The sequence below is a fragment of the Saimiri boliviensis genome, chromosome 5 (assembly GCF_048565385.1).
Source record: "Saimiri boliviensis isolate mSaiBol1 chromosome 5, mSaiBol1.pri, whole genome shotgun sequence".
Taxonomy (NCBI): domain Eukaryota; kingdom Metazoa; phylum Chordata; class Mammalia; order Primates; family Cebidae; genus Saimiri; species Saimiri boliviensis.
This window is the reverse complement of record NC_133453.1, coordinates 134,633,208-134,656,468: the sequence shown is the minus strand read 5'-3', so window position 1 is coordinate 134,656,468 and position 23,261 is coordinate 134,633,208. Positions and strand designations below refer to the sequence as shown.

The 23,261-nt window shown below is 48.1% G+C and overlaps 1 protein-coding gene across 1 annotated transcript in view; it reads right to left on the bottom strand.

The window, feature by feature from the left end:
• The window catches only part of VPS33B (VPS33B late endosome and lysosome associated), a 28,114-nt gene extending 6,960 nt beyond the window's left edge, over positions 1–21,154 (bottom strand). Inside the window, exons 1-15 of the mRNA XM_039479847.2 lie at positions 20,653–21,154; positions 14,899–14,979; positions 13,699–13,760; positions 9,315–9,364; positions 9,055–9,122; positions 5,747–5,792; positions 3,025–3,119; positions 2,421–2,525; positions 1,924–2,020; positions 1,643–1,720; positions 1,362–1,435; positions 997–1,083; positions 719–809; positions 405–479; positions 83–147 (exon numbers count right to left, since the gene is read on the bottom strand). Of these exons, the coding sequence (XP_039335781.1) occupies positions 83–147; positions 405–479; positions 719–809; positions 997–1,083; positions 1,362–1,435; positions 1,643–1,720; positions 1,924–2,020; positions 2,421–2,525; positions 3,025–3,119; positions 5,747–5,792; positions 9,055–9,122; positions 9,315–9,364; positions 13,699–13,760; positions 14,899–14,979; positions 20,653–20,748 (1,170 nt within the window). The 5' untranslated portion in view covers positions 20,749–21,154. The remainder of the gene's footprint in view (positions 1–82; positions 148–404; positions 480–718; positions 810–996; positions 1,084–1,361; positions 1,436–1,642; positions 1,721–1,923; positions 2,021–2,420; positions 2,526–3,024; positions 3,120–5,746; positions 5,793–9,054; positions 9,123–9,314; positions 9,365–13,698; positions 13,761–14,898; positions 14,980–20,652) is intronic.
• Positions 21,155–23,261: the final 2,107 nt, after the last annotated feature.

Genomic DNA, 23,261 nt, shown 5'->3' with positions numbered 1-23,261 from the left:
CCCTCCACCTGCGCACCTGCTGGGTTCTATGTCCCCACCTCTAAACGCCATTCTTGGCTCCCCGGGCCCTCCACCTGCACACCTGCCGATCTATGTGCTCCTCGATGTAGCTGGTGCTCTCCCGGATGCTGAATCCCTCTAGCAGTGCTGTGAGTAATCAGAGGAGAGCCTGTTACTGGGGGACAAGCTCAGCTGCTGCCATCTATGCTAACAGGTGTCTGGCTCCCCATCTCTTTCTCCATCCTTGGGGTGGATTAAGGGACCCCCAGGACTTCTAGCAGTATTCCACATAACTTCCCTGTGTCAGCTGCAAAGAGCCAGAGAACATCTTTTCAGGGTGGGAAGGGGCTGGGAGTGGGGCAGGAGAAGCGTAGGCAGTAGCGCAGCAAGGCGGCTGCAGTTACCGTGCTCAGTCTTGATGAGCTCCTGGAAATCCTGCTTGGTTTTCTTCTTCATGATGGATTCACAGGCCCCAATATCTGCAGGTTGGACAAAAAGGGAGCTGATCTATTCCTGGTTCTAGAAAGATGTCCCTTTATTGTCCAGAAGAATAAAAACCTCTTTGGGTAAAATCCAAAAGCACTTCTTCCCACTTTACAGCAAATAAGACCATATGTGTCAGATGAACAGAGGTCTCCTCCCCGGAGGCCGTGGTCCTCTGGAACTTTCCCCGGAGGGACACAGTCACCTCCCCTCTGCCCCTCAAGCTGAAACCTACGGAGACTCAGCAGGCGGTGCTCTTGTTTCAGGCCCTTGAGCTCCTGGGACACGAAGTTCTTCATCTGCTTGATGTCCATGCCTCTCCGGCGCTGTGGGTAGATTCCCAAAGGTGAACCCTCAACCTCAGACACAAGAAGGCACCCCCCTCCCTCAGCTGCCATCCACCCATGGGAAAGGACGGGGAGCTTGTCATAGTATTAGAAAGGGAGTCCATGGACAGCAGCCTCGGGAAGCCACTGAGGCAAGAAAACAGAGGATCCAGGCTCCGAGCCTCACATCATACTGGGCCTGCAAGTTCCGGGCCTTCTGGCTCAAGAAGCCAAAGACGTTGGAGAAGTGCTCGTTTCGAATCTCATGGAACACCTGTGAGGGGAATCAGACGGGAGCGACCCACTCTGTCAGAACAGAACTTCGCAGCAGAATGACAGTACAGGAAGCGTGCCGTGGTGTTCCGGGAATACAAAGAAGGCCGAGCTGGGACCCGTAAATCCACGTCGAGTCCACTCTGCTCTGGAATGTGCTCTTAACTGGTGGGGAGACCCTCTCTCCCACAGCCTCAGCCTCCCCTCGCAGAGCTGGGCCTGCAGCCTCATGTAAGCAGCAGCCCTCGGGGGGTCCACTGCTGGCACCCACACCCTCACCTTGTCCTCGGCATTGAGGAGCACCTTCAGGCTCTTGTCAGAGGATGTGACTTCTGGGCCAAAGTCGACACTCCCTTTGAGAACAGAGCGACAGCTATTAGGATCTCCAGTGAGGACTTCCCCTACCCTTCCCTGAACTGCCATAAAGGTCCTGAAACTGTCTGGAAACCAGCAGTTCATTCAGGGTCTGGGTCTCTCCCACAAGCCCTGTCCCATGTTGGGGGTGCCAAGGCTGATGACCACATCCATCTTGCCAAGATGCAGAGGACAGTGGCACTCACCACACTTGATGCGGAAGGTGTCATCCACTAGGCCCTCGTAAACCACTTGGGAGCAAAGTGCCGTCACAAAGTCCACATCTGAAACAGATATCCCTGAGCTCATATGAAGGTTGTCCCTGACCCAGCCCCCGACACGCCGTGCCCAAGGGTAGCTCTCACACTTTCCATAGGGCCAAGGGCCCATGCGCCTCAATGCTGGGATTTCAGCTTTGCCACCACACTTGCCATATTCCTGCGTCTTCTAGGGCTGAAAGGTGACAGAAGTGCTGGGCATCACTTACCTCTGTCCAAGAGAAAGATATGTCCAATCTCTGGCCTTCGGCCCTTGGTTTCACCATCCTCCTCCTCCTCCAGTTTCCTCCACAATTCATACGCCATCTGCCAGGGCCCAGAACATTCTGTCTTGTGTCCAGGTCTCTACTGCAGCCCCATACCTACAGAAGCCAACCCCTTCCACATGATACTTCCTCTTATTCACCATGTGCCCCTGTTCTACTCCCACCTGTGTCTATCCCTGCCCACCCCTTCATGCCAATGAGAAGGAGTGTTAGGAGTGTTACTCTGTCCCAAAAATAGAGATTTAGGAATGCTACCCAGGAGACCCTGGCTCTTGCCTCTGTTAGCCACACAAGTTCTCCTCTCTGAACACCTATTCCAGAACAACGAAAGCAAAGCAAAGCATACACCTCGTATCACAGACGCCCTTTGATAACTCCAGGTGGGTCCAGAACAGAGGAAATAGGGTATGCTGGGACACCAGTACCACAAGGGCTCTCACCTTGGCACATCTGCCAATTCCATAGCAGTTTGGAAAGGGTCCATAGAGAGTGCTGAGAAGGTGCAGGGCCTGAGCCACAGTGTTGATCCAACGCTGATCTCCTTCCTGCAGGGACCACACAAGCCACAAACATATGAATCATTCCCACAGGACCATCTGGAAAGTGGCTAGCCCTGGAAGCCTGGGGCAGGATGGCAGGGTCTGGGAGAGGCTTGAAAGGCTCATTTTCATTGGCCCCTGGACAGGCAGGGTCTGGGGAAGGCTTGAAATGTTTATTTTCATTGGCCCCTGGAGCAGGATGATGCTTAAAAGGTTCATTTTCATTGACCCCTGGAGCAGGCAGGGTCTGAGGAAGGCTTGAAAGATTCATTTTCATTGGCCCCTGAAGCAGGATGGCAGGGTCTGCGGGAGGCCTGAAAGGTTCATTTTCATTGGCTCCACAGTAAGTCCCACAAAGACCAATCAGTAGCACTCAATCACTACATCACGGTCACTTGTGATAAATTATTTCAGTTGGACAAAGGTTACACTGGTATTTCTAGTCCTCTGGATCCCACATTTGTCCCCATCCCCTGATGCCAAGACCCAAAGGCCCTGCATTTACCAGAAAGTAATCCCTGAAAAATTCTGGTAGTTCCATGCTCAGCAGATCCACATCAAGAGGCAGTAGAGAGAAGGCCCATTCATCACAGCTCACATCTGTGGGGATAGAAACCATCAGCCTCCCTGCAGAAGGTACTTAGCTCCACGTTAAGAGGGAAGGCTCGCCACAATCATGCAACAAGTATTTGAGCGCCTGCCACACGCCAGTACTGCACTAAGCAATAGAGCCTCAAAGAAGATACAGCCCCTGCCCTTAAGGAGCTCAAGGTCTGATAAGGAAAGGAGACACGTCTATAGCAGCCCATAATACAATGTGGTAAAAGTGGTGGGTTTTTACTAGAGGGCTGACCATAAGCGCCGAGAAAACATGCATTCACTCTCTATTTACTTATTTATTGAGATGGAGTTTAGCTCTTGTCACCCAGGCCAGAGTGCAATGGCGGGATCTTAGCTCACTGCAACCTCTGCCTCCCGGTTTCAGGTGATTCCTGCCTCAGCCTCCTGAGTAGGTGGAATTATAGGTGTGTGCCACCACACCCAGCTAATTATTGTATTTTTATCAGAGATGGGGGTTTTGCCATGTCAGCCAGACTGGTCTCAAACTCCTGACCTCTGGTGATCTGCCCGCCTCAGCCTCCCTAAGTGCTGGGATTACAGGTGTGAGCCACCATACCTGCTCACTCATTCATTCTTTACCAAGTATTTACTCAAAGCTGCCTACATGTAGGACAACGTTGAACACCAGAGATGACAGCAGTGAGCAAAATGGACAGACTCCCAACCTTCTGGAGCTTGCAGTCTAGTGGGGGAGACACACCAGACAAAGTGCAACACAACTGTGAAATCACGGTTGTGCTCCAAAGAGGTCAAACAGCAAACTGTGGCCAGGCACGGTGGCTCAAGCCTGTAATCCCAGCACTCTGGGAGGCTGAGGCGAGTGGATCACGAGGTCAAGAGATCGAGACCATCCTGGTCAACATGGTGAAACCCCGTCTCTACTAAAAATACAAAAAATTAGCTGGGCATGGTGGCACGTGCCTGTAATCCCAGCTACTCGGGAGGCTGAGGCAGGAGAATTGCCTGAACCCAGGAGGCGGAGGTTGCGGTGAGCCGAGATTGCGCCATTGCACTCCAGCCTGGGTAGTAAGAGCAAAACACCGTCTCAAAAAAAAAAAAAACAGCAAACTGTGAGCACAAATATTAAAAGGATGTAACCACAACTGGGGATGTAGGAAAGATTCCTCTCAAGATGAGAAAATTAAGCTTAGAATTTGGGTAAGAGGCTGGGCACAGTGGCTCATGTCTGTAATACCAGCACTTTGGGAGGCGGAGGCAGGCGGATCACCTGAGGTCAGGAGTTCGAGACCAGCCTGGCCAACATGGTGAAACCCCATCTCTACTAAAAATACAAAAATTAGCAGGGTGTGGTGGTGCACACCTGTAATCCCAGCTACTCAGGAAGCTGAGACAGGAGAAATGCTTGGGAGGTGGAGGTTGCAGTGAGCCGAGATCAAGCCACTGCACTCCAGCCTGGGTGACAGAGCAAGATGTAGGGTGAAGAACATTCTCGGCAGCTGGAAAAGCATGGGTAATGTCCCTCTGGCTGCAGGGTGGTGAGTCAGGAGAAGGAATCAGCACAGGATGAGGCTAGTGGGACAGGAGGGGCCAGACTGTGCAAGGGACAGGAGGCATGCTGGGAATGCTGGGCTTTCTGCTGAGCCGCTGCCAGATTTCCAGCAGGGAGTGCTGTGATGAGGTTTGGGCTATGTGAGGAAGAGTGTGAGGAGTATACAGAGGCCCAGTTTTTCCTGTGAGAGCCTTGGAAGGTTGGAAAAGAGTGGTTGGCCATTTCCAACTCTAAGCCCTGGTGTTCCTTTCACATGACCTCAAGAGTGTCTTTTTTTTCCTTTTTTTTTTTTGAAAATGAGTCTCGCTCTTGTCACCCAGGCTGGAGTGCAATGGCAACTGCAACCTCCGCCTCCTAGGTTCGAGCAATTCTCCTGCCTCACTCAGCCTCCCAAGTAGCTTGAATTACAGGTGTGCACCACCATGCCCAGCTAAGTATCGTATTTTTAGTAAAGATGGGGTTTCATCTCTACATTCATCAGTTACATTCATGTGGCTGGGTACAGTGGCTCACTCCTCTAATCCCAGGCTGGTCTCGAACTCTTGATCTCAGGTGATCCACCCCCTTGGCCTCCCAAAGTGCTGGGATTACAGGCATGAACCACCATGCCTGGCCTTTTTTTTTTTTTTTTTTTTGAGACTGAGTCTCGCTCTTGTTGACCAGGCAGTAATACAATGGTTTGATCTCAGCTCACTGTAACCTCCACCTCCCGGGTTCAAGTGATTCTCCTGCCTGAGCCTTCTGTGTAGATGGAATTAGAATTACAGGCATATGCCACCACACCCAGCTAATTATTGTATTTTTAGTAGAGATGGGGTTTCACCATGTTGCTCAGGCTGGTCTCAAACTCCTGACCTCAGGTGATCTGCCCCCTCGGCCTCCCAAAGTGCTGGGATTACAGGTGTGAGCCACTGTGCCCAGCCCCCAGTAGTCTTCTAATTTGTAGTCCTGTTCCCATTCCCATTCTTAGGAACCTCTCCTCCTGCTAGACTAACAGGAGTAAGACTAGGAAAAGAAGGAGCTGAGGGTGGAGAACAACAATTATTTTTTCTTCTGTATGTTCTCTCTCTTTCCACTCACATTCATCTCCTCTCACCTCCATAGATTCCCTCTTCCTCAAGCACCATCTCACATGCATAAAACTGAAAGAGAAAAGGAAATTGATTAGTAACTACCTTCTTCCCTGTTCTCTCCACTTCTTGGGATTCCTCCATGGTCACTGATGAGGACAATAATTACTGAAACCAGTGAAAGACAAGAGAACCCAGACTCTTAGACCTAGAAAGGACCATCAGAATGATTCAGCCCAGCACTTCATTTCTTTCTCATCCATTTAATTTATGTTTACGTAAATTGCTTCTCATCTCCCTGAGAGAATGGACTACAGGCACGCGCCTGTAGTCCCAGCTCCTCAGGAGGCTGAGGCAGAAGAATCACTTGAACCCAGGAGGCGGAGGTTGCAGTGAGCTAAGACTGTGCCACTGCACTCTAGCCTGGGCAAAAGAGCGACACTCCGTCTCAAACAAACAAAAATTAGCCAGTCATGATGGCGCACACCTGTAGTTCCAGCTACTCGGGAGGCTGAGGCAGGAGAATTGCTTGAACCTGGGAGGTAGAGGTTGCAGTGAGCCAAGATCGTGACACTGTAGTGCAGCCTGGGTGACAGAGCAAGACTGTCCCACTCCACCCCCCAAAAAAAATCTGTCCTTGAAAGTATAATTTGAAAAATAAAAAGGTTTCGTAAAAGTGCATAAACTAGAAATTATTGCCATGGCTCCTTTAATAACATTCAGAAGTATCTATAACTCCGAGTGGTTGTCCTACTCAATAATTTCTTGCCCTGGTAATAATACTTCACATGCTTGTATTCCTAAGCAGGATAAATATTTCTAAGATGGTGCTATTAATTCTCAAGTGACATTCAAAGGAAGGTCACTGGCTCTTTCCACTTACTCCTTTTATGGAAAAAGAAAACAATACATGCCTAGGGTACCACTTGATTTCTTATTTCAACAGAGACTCAAAGTCAACTCACTTAAATTAAGAGATAAGTACTATCACCGGGCACGGTGGCTCAAGCCTGTAATCCCAGCACTTTGGGAGGCCGAGGCGGGTGGATCACGAGGTCAAGAGATCGAGACCATCCTGGTCAACATGGTGAAACCCCGTCTCTACTAAAAATACAAAAAACTAGCTGGGCATGGCGGTGCGTGCCTGTAATCCCAGCTACTTAGGAGGCTGAGGCAGGAGAATTGCCTGAGCCCAGGAGACGGAGGTTGCGGTGAGCCGAGATCGCGCCATTGCACTCCAGCCTGGGTAACAAGAGCGAAACTCCGTCTCAAAAAAAAAAAAAAAAAAAAGCCGGGCGCGGTGGCTCAAGCCTGTAATCCCAGCACTTTGGGAGGCCGAGGCGGGTGGATCACGAGGTCAAGAGATCGAGACCATCCTGGTCAACATGGTGAAACCCCGTCTCTACTAAAGGTGCAAAAAATTAGCTGGGCATGGTGGCGTGTGCCTGTAATCCCAGCTACTCAGGAGGCTGAGGCAGGAGAATTGCCTGAGCCCAGGAGGCGGAGGTTGCGGTGAGCCGAGATCGCGCCATTGCACTCCAGCCTGGGTACCAAGAGCGAAACTCCGTCTCAAAAAAAAAAAAAAAAAAAAGAGATAGAGCGAAACTCCGTCTCAAAAAAAAAAAAAAAAAAGAGATAGAGCGAAACTCCGTCTCAAAAAAAAAAAGAGATAAGTACTATCATCAATTCTATCTTCCAGGTGAGAAAACTGGGACACAGAACAGCTGAGTCCCTGACTCCAAGACCACACATGTAAAAGCCCTCAAGGGCAGATTCTATCCAGACAGCCTGGCTTCAGAGGCTTCCATCCTTAGTTACTGCTTCTATTTTCTCTAGAATTTTCTTAGAAAATTGAAAAGGTCGGGAGGCTGAGGCAGGAGAATTGCTTGAACCCAGGAGGCAGAGGTTGCAGTGAGCCGAGATCGTGCCATTGCACTCCAGCCTGGGTAACAAGAGTGAAACTCCATCTCAAAAATAAAAAAAATAAAAAAAGAAAAAAAAAAGAAAAGAAAAGGAATAAATCCCTGTTCTTCTTACTCTAGTTTCTACCTTCTCTAAGTGTGCATCCACTACTTGCTACAGCTTTACAGGCCTATGGCTGGTAAGGTAAAGGCCTGGAGCGTCATTCCTCCCATTGCTGGGATTGAGGATGCACCTAGCTGATGTGGAAGAGAGAGAGGAGCTCAATACAATCAAGAAAGGGAGAGACTATGATGGACCTCCACATATGTACTGCAGTTATCAAGGTAAAGAAGTCAGCGCTCAGGCTGGGCACGGTGGCTCACGCCTGTAATCCAAGCACTTTGGAGGCCAAGGCGGGCGGATCACCTGAGGTCAGGAGTTCAAAACCAGCCTGACCAACATGGTGAAAACCCGTCTTTAAAAAAAAAAAAGAAAAAGAAAAAAAAGAAGTCAGCGCTCTAGCCAGCCATGCTAACTCACTGTGTGAGCATGGGCGTCAGTTCCTTCAGCTGCTCAAAGTTGGGGTGGAGTAAAACAGTCTCTAAGGTTCCCTTCCTGTGCAAGAAAAAGCTTTTCCAACATAAGGTGGCATGGTTCTAGTAACCTGGAGCAGCCCAGCCACATCCCTATAAGCATGGAGAGTAGGGGGATGGAGGGTGATGATTTGTCATGTTGACTAATAAAGGGATACAGGGAGAAAATCATGGAAAAGCTGTAGCACTGCACCATTACCATCCTAGATCTGTGTTAGGGACACAGGGCAGGTTCTGCTTTGCAAGTGTGAAGCTTTTCATTTAGAGAAACCTATGTAGAGGCCTCCTCTAACAATTCCTCAATGCTTTATTTGGGACAGTATGATGACAGACCCTCTGCCAAACAATTGAGGATACGTTAATGAAAAGACAGTGACAGGTATTTGGCTCAGTCATACATCATTTGCTTTAAGGGAGTGCTATGGTTTGAATGTGGCCCCCAAAAGTTCATGTGTTGGAAACTTAATCCCCAGTGCAGCAGAGCTGGGTCATGAGGGAGGCGTTCTCATGAATGGATTCAGGTCCTTATGGCAGGAGTGGGTGGCTATAAGGCAGGGCCGGCCCTGGGTGCCACTCAGTGTCATGTGCTGGCTTCCACCTCCCACCCTTCCACCCCAGGATGACGCTTGCCAGACGCAGCCCCATGCTCTCAGACTTCACTACCTCCCCAGACCATGAGCTGAAGAAATTTCTGTTCATTATAAACCACCCAGTCTCAGGTATTCTGTTACAGCAACAAAGCAAACAGAGACAGGGAGGTAGTGCTGTTGGCCCCTTACCCCTGCCTAGTCCTCAGTCCTGTTCTACCTTATCCCACTTCCTCCAGGACCCAAACCCACCTTCTGGGGGCTGAAGATCACTTTGTATTTGCGAGTTCGGCCAGCCACTTTGTCAGCATTGACAAGACCTACAGAGGGAAGGAATGCAGCCAAGCAAGCCGTGAGCCATCTGTTACACAGCAGCAGGGAAACAGGTATCCTCCACTAGTGCTCCCGCCAACCCAGAAGATTCTTTCCTTATTAGAGGGTCCTTACGGCCAAGGCCCTTAGATCTTGCCCACCCTTTCCCACAATTACCCATAGTACCATGACACACTCACTGGCAATGTATCGCATATTCTTGATACGGGGTCTGACCAAGAAGCACAATCTATGAGAGAGAAAGAAAAAAAAAAACAGTGAAGAAAAATCAGCAAGTTGGATAGCAACTTAGAAGCAGCGAAAACAATACCAGCTCTTTTGCCATTTGCCTACAAGTCTCACCCCAGCCAAAGCTATGCCGTTCTCTTGGTCCACCAGATGCCAACCACAGAAGACACCTCTCAACATAACAGATATAATGTGATGAGCTGTGTACACTACTGACCTTATGGTGGACCCAGGAGTTCCTGTTCTCAAGTAACTTACAATCCAGTGGGCAAAGAAAGATGCATATATATGCAGTATATTAACAACCAAGTGTCAAAAACCAATACAAGGATAGACCATAAAAATACACAATTATTATTCATCAGTTAAAAATAAAATAAGACCAGGTGAGGTGGCTCATGCCTATAATCCCAGCACTTTGGGAGGCTGAGGCAGGCGGATCACCTGAGATCAAGAGTTCAAGACCAGCCTGACCAACAGAAACCCTGTCTCTACTGAAAATACAAAATCAGCTGGGCGTGGTGGCGCATGCCTATAATCCCTGCTATTTGGGAGGCTGAGGCAGGAGAATCACTTGAACCCGGGAGGTGGAGGTTGTGATGAGCCAAGATCATGCCATTGCACTCCAGCCTGGGCAAAGAGAAAAACTCTGTCTAAAAAAAATAAATAAAATACAGGCTCACACCTGTAATCCTACCACTCTGGGAGGCCAAGGTGGGAAGATTGCTTGAGCTCAGGAGTCTGAAACCAGCTTGGGCAATACACTGAGACCTCATCTCTATTAAAAATAATAACAGGGCTGGGCATGATGGCTCACACCTGTAATCCAAGCACTTCGGAGGCCAAGGCGGGTGGATCACCTGAGGTCGGGAGTTCAAGACCAGCCTGACCAACATGGTGAAACTCCGTCTTTGTAAAAAATAAAATAATAATAATAACAGTAGGCTGGGCGTGGTTGTTCCCAGCACTTTGGGGGTCCGAGATGGGTCAATCACCTGAGGTCAGGAGTTCAAGACAAGCCTGACCGACATGGTGAAACCCTGTCTCTATTAAAAATACAAATATTGCCGGGCGCGGTGGCTCAAGCCTGTAATCCCAGCACTTTGGGAGGCTGAGGCGGGTGGATCACGAGGTCAAGAGATCGAGACCATCCTGGTTAACACGGTGAAACCCCGTCTCTACTAAAAATACAAAAAACTAGCTGGGCATGGTGGCGCGTGCCTGTAATCCCAGCTACTTAGGAGGCTGAGGCAGGAGAATTGCCTGAACCCAGGGGGCGGAGGTTGCGGTGAGCCGAGATCGCGCCATTGCACTCCAGCCTGGGTAACAAGAGCGAAACTCCGTCTCAAAAAAAAAAAAAAAAAAAAAAAATACAAATATTAGCCAGGCATAGTGGCAGGTGCCTGTCATTCCAGCTACTCAGGAGGCTGAGGCAGGAGAATCACTTGAACCCAGGAGGTGAAGGCTGCAGTGAGCCAAGACTGTGCCATTATACTTCAGCCTGGGCAACAAGAGCAAGACTTCATCTCAAAAATAATAACAACAATAATGGTAAAATAAAATAAAATATACTATAGGGCCCAGCGAGGTGGCTCATGCCTATAATCCCAGCATTCTGGTAAGCCAAGGCGGGTGGATTACCTGAGGTCAAAAGTTCGAGACCAGCCTGGCCAATATGGCAAAACCCCTTCTGTATACAAAAATTAGCCAGGCGTAGTGGCAGGCGCCTGTAATCACAGCTACTCAGGAGGCTGAGGCAGGAGAATTGCTTGAACCCAGGAAGCAAAGGTTGCAGTGAGCTGAGATCCCACCACTGTAGTCTAGCCTGGGTGACAGAGGGTCCGACTCAAAAAAAAATAAAACAAAACTGTAGGCGTACACAGCGGTGCACACCTGTAATCCAGTTCCTCAGGAGGCTGAAGTAGGAGGATCCTTTGAGCTCAGGAGCTCACTCCAGCCTGCACAACAGGGTTGAGACCCTGTCTCTGAAAATAAATAAGTTTAATCTTAAAAATTAAAAAATACTGTGCAGGTGCAGTGGCTTATGCCTACAATCCCAGCACTTTAGGAGGCCAAGGCAGGTGGATCACCTGTGGTCAGGAGTTCAAGACCAGCCTGACCAATATGGTGAAACCCTGTCTCTAACAAAAATACAAAATTAGCCGGGTATGGTGGTGCATGCCTATAGTCCCAGCTACTCGGGATGCTGAGGCAGGAGAATCGCTTGAACCCAGGAGGCAGAGGTTGTGGTGAGCCGAGCCAAGATAGCGCCACTGCACTCCAGCCTGGGCAACAAGAAAGAAACTCTGTCTCAAAAAAAAAAATTTTTTTTTTTTAATACAAGAATGTAATAGAAAATAATGGGGTCTATGGATATAGTCTCCATGTATCCAAGAGATTTTTTCTTCTAAGAAAGTGTGTACATTAATTAAGTTCAAGAAATATTTAAAAACAAGACAACAGCTGTATATGACTACATGCTGAGCGAACAAGACAAATACAAAATGCCATACAAATCCAGAGGAGAAAATCACCCTGGACTGGAAGGGCAACAGAGAGCTTCATAGAGGAGGTGGCTGAGCTCTGAAGGATGGGCATTCTTTTTCTTTTTCTTTTTTTCTTTTTTTTTTTTTTTTGAGACGGAGTTTCGCTCTTGTTACCCAGGCTGGAGTGCAATGGCGCGATCTCGGCTCACCGCAACCTCCGCCTCCTGAGTAGCTGGGATTACAGGCACGTGCCACCATGCCCAGCTAATTTTTTGTACCTTTAGTAGAGACGGGGTTTCACCATGTTGACCAGGATGGTCTCGATCTCTTGACCTCGTGATCCACCCGCCTCGGCCTCCCAAAGTGCTGGGATTACAGGCCTGAGCCACCGCGCCCGGCCTTTTTTTTTTTTTTTGAGACGGAGTCTTGCTCTGTCACCAGGCTGGAGTGCAGTGGCGCAATCTCGGCTGACTGAAACCTCTGCCTCCTGGGTTCAAGAGATTCTTCTGCCTCAGCCTCCCAAATAGCTGGGACCACAGGTGCTTGCCACCACGCCTGGCTAGTTTTTTTTTGTATTTTTAGTAGAGACAGGGTTTCACTGTGGTGGCCAGGATGGTCTTGATATCTTGACCTCATGAGCCACCCACCTCAGCCTCCCAAAGTGCTGGGATTACAGGCGTGAGCCACCGCGCCCGGCCAGGATGGGCATTCTTTATAGGAGCAGTGAGGACAGAGACAGTTTCAGGCAGAGTGAATGAAATGATGAAAAGGGTGAAGGCACAGGCAGAGAGCTGGGAGAGGTGTGGAAGCACGTGTCAACAGAGGCTTTAAGGGGACACACAAGGGACAAGGCCAGAAAGGTAACGTGGGAGGCCACGCTGCAGACAGGCTCAGAGTCTATGATAAATAATTGGGCCGGGTGCGGTGGCTCAAGCCTGTAATCCCAGCACTGTGGGAGGCCGAGGCGGGTGAATCACGAGGTCAACAGATCGAGACCATCCTGGTGAACATGGTGAAACGCCGTCTCTACTAAAAATACAAAAAATTAGCTGGGCGTGGTGGCACGTGCCTGTAATCCCAGCTACTCAGGAGGCTGAGGCAGGAGAATTGCCTGAACCCAGGAGGCGGAGGTTGCGGTGAGCCGAGATTGCACCATTGCACTCCAGCATGGGTAACAAGAGCGAAACTCCATCTCAAAAAAAAACAAAAACAAAAACAAAAACAAAAACAATTGGACAATCTTTACCAAGTATTGAGAAATCATGCAGATTCTTTTTTTTTTTTTTTTTTTTGAAACAGAGTCTTACTGTCGCTCAGGCTCGAGTGCAGTGGAGCAATCTCGGCTCACTGCAACCTCTACTTCCTCGGTTCAAGCAATTCTCCTGCCTCAGCCTCCTGAGTAGCTGGAATTACAGATGCCCACCACCATGCCCGGCTAATTTTTGTATTTTTAGTAGAAACAGTGTTTCTCATGTTGGTCAGGCTGGTCTCGAACACCTGACCTCAGAAGATCCACCCGCCTTGGCTTCCCAAAGTGCTGGGATTACAGGCATGAGCCGCCGTCCCAGGCTGCCTTGCAGCTTATTAAGAGCACAATGAAAATAATTTTGAAAGATTAGTCAATCTGGTTATAGATGGTAATATAAATTAGAGAGGGAAGAGGACAAGAAACTACAGAAAGGAAACTACAGAAAATAAAACAAAACTACAGAAGAGGTTAAAGCAATAACCTAGATATGAAATTGTAAAGTTCAGGAAGGTGAACCATGTATCTCAGCCAAGGACAGACAAAAGGCAGATGTAGGGACTTCCTCCAGCTTGGAGCAGGGACAGACTCCCAGACACTCACTGTTCATTGGAGCTGAGGGCTGGCTTGTTCTCCACCTTGTATAGCTTGTCTACTTCGTGTTGCTACAGAGAGAATCCAATAAGACAATGGACATAAGAGTGCCTGAAAAGCACAAAGCGTGATACAAAGATAGGGACTTCTGGAGGGCTTCCTCATTCTGTTAATTCTAGGAATCAAACTGCTCCCCTGACAACCATCCCACTGAACCTTCCTGAAACTGTCAACAGGAAACTCAAAAATAAAACAATGTAAAAATAGTAAGGCCAGGCAGGGTGGCTCATGCCTGTAATCCCAGCACTTTGGGAGGCCGAGGGGGGTGGATCACCTGAGGTCAGAAGTTTGAGACCTGCCTGGCCAACATGGTGAAACCCTGTCTCTACTAAAAATACAAAAATTAGCCGGCCTTGCTGGCAGGCACCTGCAATCCCAGCTACTCGGGAGGCCAAGGCAGGAGAATCGCTTGAACCTGGGAGGCGGAGGTTGCAGTGAACTGAGATGATGCCATTGGACTCCAGCCTAGGGGACAAGAGCAAGGCTTTGTTTTAAAACAAACAAACAAACAAACAAAAAACAGTATGGGCCAGGTGCAGTGGCTCATGCCTGTAATCCCAGCACTTTGGGAGGCTTGAACCCAGGAGTTCGAGATCAGCCTGGGCAACATAACAAGATTCTGTCACTACAAATAAAAAAAAAAAGAAAAAGAAAAATTTATCTATATATATTTTTAATATATGTGTGTGTGCATATATATGTGTGTGCATATATATATATATATATATATATATATATATATATGTATGTATGTTCTGTAGCAAACAGATTCAGAAAAATAAGTACATAATAAAACTAAATTTTAAAATTGACCAGGTATAGTGTCACATGCCTGTGGTCCCAGCTACTTGGGAAGCTGAGGCAGGAGGATGGCCTGAGTCCAGGAGGTCAAGGCTGCAGGGAGCTGTGATTGTGCCATTGCACTGTACTCCAGCCTGGGCAACAGAGAGACTCTGTCTCCCCCCATAAAACAAAAAACAAACAAACAAAAAATATGAACAATAGCATCAATCCCGCTTTTTCACACAATTCAGCTACCCTCTATTTGCCCTATAAGGGTAGTCACGCTTCAGTAATTTGTATTGTTCATCAAAAGAAAAACTGCTCAAAGAGGAAAGAGGGGCATGACCGCAGGGAAAGGGACCGTACCTTCAAAATGGAGACATTGGCAATTCGATCCAAAGGGCTCATGAGATCTGCCTCAATGAATAAATCCTTTTTTCCAGGAAGCTGAAGGAGACACAGGATGCTGGGTCACTCACAGTCCCACGAGCTTCCTCAGCTGAGAACTGGCCCAGCCACCCATCTATCAGAAACACAGTCTCTGAGGTGGGAGGGCCCTAAGCATGGTCTACCCCAGCACCTTATTAATTATGTGGATTCACAGCTGACGTTTCTCTGTGTATTTACCTATTTTGCCTTCTCATTTTCTGTACCAGTGAGTAGACATTCCATCTTCTTTCTCAGGTTAATTCCTTGTCACTCACTTTCTCAGGTTAATTCCTTTGTCACCTGTGACCCTGATCTGCACCTTACTCCGTCTTTGCTCCCTCCTCCACCCTGGCTCCCAACCACCCCTGATCTCCTGCTGAAGAAAGCCAAATGTAACAGAATGCCACCTTGCATTTTTCCCCCCAGTACAAAATAAAATAGTACACATTCACTGCAGAAAACTTAGCAAAGCCAGGACAGTCCTCACCCCATTACCCTTCCACTCCCTCACCCCACAATCCCTATCATCTGATTCCTGTGCCACCACTCCTGACACAGACCATCAATGCCTGTTCAGAGGAAGGCGTGGTCACAGTTAGTGACAGGGAGGGGAAAGTCATTCGAAATTTCCTCTCAACCAGGCCTTCACAAATGAGTAGGGTGTTGACATGGACGTATAAAGAGGGCAGCCCAGCAAAGATCAGGGAAAGAGCATAGGCTGCGTGGTAAGGGGACAATGTTGCCCTCCGAGAGACATTTGGCAATGTCCAGAAACGTTTTTGGTTGTCTGACTTAGGGTAGAGATTTTACTGGCATCTTTGTTTCTGTTAGAGAGGTAGGTAGAGGCCAGGGATGCTGCTAGACATCCAATAACGTACAGACAGTGATCCAGCCCAAAAGATCAATGATACAGACAGCAGGCAATCTTTTATTGTTTTATCTTATTTGTTGTTTTTGTTTTCTTTTGTTTTACAGATAGAGTCTCGCTCCATCGCCCAGGCTGAAGTACATTGGTGCAATCTCAGCTCACTGCAACCTCTGCCTCCAGGATTTAAGCGATTCTCCTGCCTCAGCCTCCTGAGTAGCTGGGATTACAGGTGTGCGCCACCACACCCAGCTAATTTTTGTATTTTTAGTAGAGATGGGGTTTCACCATGTTGGCCAGGCTGGTCTTGAACTCTTCACCTTGTAATCCACCTGCCTCAGCCTCCCAAAGTGTTGGGATTACAGATGTGGGCCACCATGCCTGGCCTGGGTTTTTTTGTTGTTTTTTGTTTGTTTGTTTGTTTGTTTAAGATAGAGTCTCACTCTGTCACGAACTGGTGCAATCTCAGCTCACTGCAACCTCTGCCTCTGAGGGTCAAGCAATTCTCCTGCCTCAGCCTCCCAAGTAGCTGGGATTACAGGTGTGAACCACCACGTTTGGCCTTTAAAAATTTCTATTCTTATTTTTATTTATTTTTAAATTTCCCAAACCAAAAATGATCAGCAGAGGGTAGGAAATCTTGATGTAGGTGAATGGCGAAAAACAGAACAAAATAGTTCTAGAATTGTGCAGGAAGGGCTCCAAATGCCAGCTTATGAGTGTGGCCTTGATCCTCTAATGTAACGGGGAAAAACAAACCTTTGTACAATGGAACATTACAATCAGCTGGAAATGTTAGATGAATCTGGCAACTGGACTGAAGAAAGGAGAAACTGGAGGCAGGGAGTCTGCTTAGGGAGTGAATGAAACAGTCCTGGCAGCCCAAGCGTGTGGCAATGAAAGAGGGCCTGACGGCCGGGCGCAGTGACCTACGCCTGTAAACCCAGCTATTCAGAAGGCTGAAGCAGGAGAATTGCTTGAACCAGAGTCAGAGTTGGCAGTGTGCCAAGATTGCCCCACTGCACTCCAGCCTGTTGACAGAGCAAGAATCCATCTCAAAAAAAAAAAAAAAAAAAAAAAAAAAAAAACAATAATAATAAAGAGAGCCTGATTTAGTCTGTGGAGGTGTGAACAAAAATAGGTTAAGAGATACATGGGGCCGGGCACGGTGGCTCAAGCCTGTAATCCCAGCACTTTGGGAGGCCGAGGCGGGTGGATCACAAGGTCAAGAGATCGAGACCATCCTGGTCAACATGGTGAAACCCCGTCTCTACTAAAAATACAAAAAACTAGCTGGGCATGGTGGCACGTGCCTGTAATCCCAGCTACTTAGGAGGCTGAGGCAGGAGAATTGCCTGAGCCCAGGAGGCGGAGGTTGCGGTGAGCCGAGATCGCGCCATTGCACTCCAGCCTGGGTAACAAGAGCGAAACTCCATCTCAAAAAAAAAAAAAAAGAGATACATGGAATGCGTAATATAATTTTGTTAATACTTGAAGGAAATTAACAGTGTTAACAGTGTTTATAACTTATGGTAGGGCTGTAAGTAATTTTTTTCTTTTTACTTTCCTTGATCTTCTTACATTTTCTACAATGTGCAAGTGTTATTTTATAATCACTATAAAAAAGTTATATGTAAAGAAATATCCATGGGGCTGGGCACGGTGGCTCAAATCTAATCCCAGCACTTTGGGAGACTGAGGCAGGCAGTATCACAAGGTCAGGACTTCAAGATCAGCCCAACCAAGATGGTAAAACCCCGCGTCTACTAAAAATACAAAAATTAGCCAGGCATGGTGGCAGACGCCTATAATCCCAGCTACTCGGAAGACTGAGGCAGGAAAATCGCTTGAACCAGGGGGACGGAGGTTACAGTGAGCCGAGATCATGCCATTGCACTCCAGCCTGGGCAACACAGCATGACTCTGTCTCAAAAGAAAAAAAAGGCCGGGCGCGGTGGCTCAAGCCTGTAATCCCAGCACTTTGGGAGGCCGAGGCGGGTGGATCACAAGGTCAAGAGATCGAGACCATCCTGGTCAACATGGTGAAACCCCGTCTCTACTAAAAATACAAAAAAAATAGCTGGGCATGGTGGTGCGTGCCTGTAATCCCAGCTACTCAGGAGGCTGAGGCAGGAGAATTGCCTGAACCCAGGAGGCAGAGGTTGCGGTGAGCCGAGATCGCGCCATTGCACTCCAGCCTGGGTAACAAGAGCGAAACTCCGTCTCAAAAAAAAAAAAAAAAAAAAGTATCCATGGAACTCAGTAAGTATCAGGGTGAAGGAGAGGCAATGATGATTCTGACATTTCAAGCCTGAATAGCAATGCACATTAACAAAAATTAAGTCAGAAGTTAGGAGAGGACGTTATTGCCTGGAAATCCACTCTGGCTATGCTGAATCACCCAGTTGGCTCATGTTTCTCTCCTTGGTCTCCTCTACTCTCTTTCTTATTGATCTCACCTGAACTAGTGGCTTGAAATAGCACCTCTTTTCAATTCTTCAGACAGGTGTTGGCAAGCCACACACTTGGGCTGCCTTACTCCCTAAGGGGACTCCCTGCCTCTGGTTTCTCCTTTCTTCAGTCCAGTTGCCAGTTGTATAAAAGAAAACTAGCCTGGGCATGGTGGCTCACGCCTACATTTCCAGCACTTTGGGAGGCCAAGGCAGGCAGTTCACCTGAGGTCAGGAGTTTGAGACCAGCCTGGCCAAGATGGTGAAATGCCACCACTATTAAAAATACAAAAAAATTAGCCCGGTGTGATGGCAGGCACCTGTAGTCCCAGCTACTAGGGAGGCTAAGGCAGGAGAATACCCTGAACCCAGGAGGTGGAGGTTGCAGTGAGCTGAGATTACACCACTGCACTCCAGCCTGGGCAACAGAGTAAGACTCCGTCTCAAAAAAAAAAAAAAAAAAAAAAGAGAGAGAAAAGAAAAAGAAAAAGAAAGAAATTCTGGAAATTCTGGTCTAGGATGCCTTGCATTTCTCCTCTTCATCCATCTTCCTTCCTTCCAGTCCTCACAATGGAGCTGCAGTTCTACATTTCTTTCTTTTCTTTTTTTTGATACAAAGTTTCTGTCTTGCTGCCAGGCTGGAATGCAATGGCACCATGTTGGCTCACTGCAACCTCTGCCTACCGGGTTCAAGCGATATCTCCTTCCTCAGCCTCCCGAGTAGCTGGGATTACAGGCATGTGCCACCACACCCGGCTAATTTTTGTATTCTTTAGTTGAGACAGGTTTTCATCGTGTTGGCCAGGCTGGTTTCGAACTCCTGACCTCAGGTGATCCACACCCTCCTCGGCCTCCTAAAGTGCTGGGATTATAGGCATGGGCCACTGTGCCCGGCCAGTTCTACATTTCTATCTACTGGATGTTACAAGCTGCATTTGTTACTGGCATCTTAATATCCCCCATTCAAACCCAAACAAATCAACTTCCCCCACCAATCCTGTTCCTTTTCCTAATTATTTTTTTTAATTTCTATTCAATGTTCATACAAGAAATATTTTTTTTTTTTTTTTTTTTGAGACGGAGTTTCGCTCTTGTTACCCAGGCTGGAGTGCAATGGCACGATCTCGGCTCAATGCAACCTCCGCCTCCTGGGTTCAGGCAATTCTCCTGCCTCAGCCTCCTGAGTAGCTGGGATTACAGGCACGCGCCACCATGTCCAGCTAATTTTTTGTATTTTTAGTAGAGATGGGGTTTCACCATGTTGACCAGGATGGTCTCGATCTCTTGACCTCGTGATCCACCCGCCTGGGCCTCCCAAAGTGCTGGGATTACAGGCGTGAGCCACCGCGCCCGGCCACAACAAATATTTGTTAAGCACATGGTGTGTGCTTGACTCTAATCTAGGTACTCACTGGATAATGTTGAACAAAACAAACATGATGCCTGCCCTCAAGGACCTTCCAATCTAATGAGAAATATGGACATTAAATGAATACAGTAACTAAATGATTACACAAGCAATCCATTAAAATCACAGTAGCAGTATTATTTTCCTAACAGCCCAGGTTAAAAATCTCACTCATTTTTGCTTCTCCTTCAACCTTTATAACCAATCAGTAAGTCTTTGAGTTTTCTTTCACCGTAACTTAAAAATCCCTCATTTCCCTTGATTCCCACTGCTATCAATTTTGGGTGGGCCTTTATTGCTATGGTCTCCTAACTGGCCTCTTTCCCCATTTACTCCATCCCACACATCACTATTAGAATCATCATCTAGTATTGTCTCAGGTCACAAGTGGAAAAAAAAAAACCTTCAGTGGCTACTGTGTAACTTCTGAAGGCTGTCTTCCCTGGTCATGCCTTGTCTTTCCATGGTTTTTATCAACTTTGCTCCTACCAATCTATCTGCCTGAAGCAGGCTTATTCTCCAAAGAAAATACGCTTATTATTTACACTCACCTCCTTGAAGCTCCTAGATCATCACTCTAGCTAGAAATGATCACTTATTCTGAACTCTTCGGGTACACTAGCTCTAGCACTCATTTACCACCTGTGTCTGGTAATTTGCGCTTCATACAGGTCCTACTGGAGTGGGAAGACCCCTAATGGAAAAGATGTCTTATCCATCTTTCCATCCCTAGGGATGCCTGGCATTAAGGGTGTCTCCCTTGCCTGTATGGGGAGTGATTTCCATTCTTTCTTGCCACGTTCCAAACAGCTCTAACTACTCCATGGATTCATTCTGGACCTGCTGGGGAAACTCCAAGGACAATACTAGGGGCCAAGAACAAGATCAAGGGGGCACAGCAAGGAAGAAATATACATCCAATGAGTGCTAAACTGTGGATGCGGTAAAGGTGCCAGGCGAGCACTGACCTGCTCCAGAAGATAGATGAGCTGGTCTCGAGCCAGCCTCTTGAGCATGGAGAAGTCAGGAAGCTCAGGAGCATCTGGCCGATGGGGAAAAGCCATGGCAGCAGCGGTCACCTGCGCCGCGGGGTGGAAGGACGCCCTCCTCTCTGAGAACGCCGGCCGCAGCCCGGGGTTAGCACAAGGGGGCTATCCTCGAGGCCCGAGCACCGACTTCCAGAGCCCCCAGAGGGGTCCTCGCTCCTCAGCAGCACTCCAGGAATGAATGGCCACCTCCAGGCAAGAGAGCTACTACATCGGAGCAGCCTCGCCTCAGACCTGCAGCCACCGTGTCCCGACCCTCCCTCCCTGATCCACTCTGCCCGTCAGCAGGATTCCGGTCTGCACCCGCAGAAACTCCACAGCGTGCGAGGAGAACCCCGCCTCCTGCCAGAAAAAGAAGCGACTGCCTAGATCTCCCGGAAGTCCCTTTCGCTCCCGGCGCTGCGCGTACCAGGAAGGGGACGGCGTCCTGAAAGGGACATTTTTAAAATGGAGGCTACGCGTCCATTCATTAGGTGGCGGCACCTGGGGTCCCAGCACTCACGAGGCGGAGGTGGGAGAATCGCTTGAGTCGGGGAGGTGGAGGTTGCAATGAACTGCGATCGCGCTACTGCACCCCAGCCAGGGAAACAAAGCTAGACCTTGCCTAAACAAACAAACAAAACAAAACATAATGGATGCATCAGGCTAACGATACCTGAACTCTGATCAATCATACCATCGTATTATTTCCTGATGAGATGTATAGGAAATACAGAGCAAAAATTCAGCCTGATCAAGCCTCAAGATCTAACTACTAGTTTTTAGGCTACATAGAGATTAGCAGAAATACGTTACTATATCGTAGGGATGAAGTCAACCATATCCAAAATGTAGGCAATTACATGGGACAAATGATCTGTCTTCTTCAAAAAAATGGCAAAGGGGGAAATGTGGGAGGGGAAAACACTTCAGAATAAAAGAGATTTAAGGGATATATAAACAAAATGTAATGTTACAATGTGTGGATCTTTTTTGGATAATAATTCAAAGATAACTGATTTAAGGAATTACTAAAACTTTTCAGGTATTGTATTTCTTTCTTTTTTTAAATTTTTGTTTATTTATTTTAAAGATGGGGTTTCTCCATGTAGGCCAGGCTGGTCTTGAACTCCTGACCTCAGGTGATCCACCCACCTCAGCCTCCCAAAGTGCTAGGATTACAAACGTAAGCCACCGCGCCCAACCTCTGTATTTCTTTTTTTTTTTTTTTTTTTCCCAGACAGAGTCTCACCCTTTTGCCCAGGTTCAAGCGATTCTCCTGCCTCAGCCTACTGAGTAGCTGGGATTACAGGCGTGTGCCCCCACACCCAGCTGTTTTTTGTATTTTTAGTAGAGACGGAATTTCACTATGTTGGCCAGGCTGATCTCTAACTCCTGACCATGCATCTCCAATCGCCATGTAAGTGGGGACCATGACCTACTGGGGGTTGGGTGCTGAAGGGCGTGGCCGAGAGGATGATTAGAGGAACGAGGAGAAACTGTGAAAGGACTTCAAGGAGCACGAAAATAAAGACTCCAGCAGGTGCTAGAACTCAATTTTTTTGAATGAGAGAGTCTGTCATTATCTATTGCTGTGTAACAAATTACCCCCAAATTTACTGAATTAGAAAGCCAAACATTTGGCTGGGCGAGGTGGCTCATGCCTGTAATCCCAGTGCTTTGGGAGGCCAAGATGGCTGGATCATGAGGTTTGAGACCAGTCTGACCAATATACTGAAACCCTGTCGCTACTAAAAATACAAAAATTAGCTGAGCCGGGCGCGGTGGCTCAAGACTGTAATCCCAGCACTTTGGGAGGCCGAGGCAGGTGGATCACGAGGTCGAGAGATCGAGACCATCCTGGTCAACATGGTGAAACCCCGTCTCTACTAAAAATACAAAACATTAGCTGGGCATGGTGGTGCGTGCCTGTAATCCCAGCTACTCAGGAGGCTGAGGCAGGAGAATTGCCTGAACCCAGGAGGCGGAGGTTGCAGTGAGCCGAGATCGCGCCATTGCACTCCAGCCTGGGTAACAAGAGCAAAACTCCATCTAAAAAAAAAAAAAAAAAATTAGCTGGGTGTGGTGGCTGGCGCCTATAATCTGAGCTACTCGGGAGACTGAGGCAGGAAAATCACTTGAATCCGGGAGGCCGAGGTTGCGGTGAGCCTTTCGTCTGCCCTTTTGCTCTATCTGGGCACTCAGCTGATGGGATGGTACCATTTGCCCTGGGTGAGGCAGATCTTCCTTGCTCAGTGTACTGATTCAAATGCTAGTTTTCCAGCTGCAAAAAATTAAGAGGATCCCCATGTGCCAGCTCCAACCTCTGCTAGGTATGATACAGGGGGCGGCCCTAGCCCTGGAATATACAAAATGTTACACAGATACAATATGTGCACGGAGGAAGGGGAGCCACCCCCAGCAGCCCGTGCCCTCACCTGGTCCACAGTTAGCCCCTGTCCTGCCTCAGCTGCCACTCTGAGTAAGAAGATGGGAGCCCCCTGAGGGAAAAATTGCTTTGGTGAGAGTAAGGAGGCCATTAGGCCTCCCCC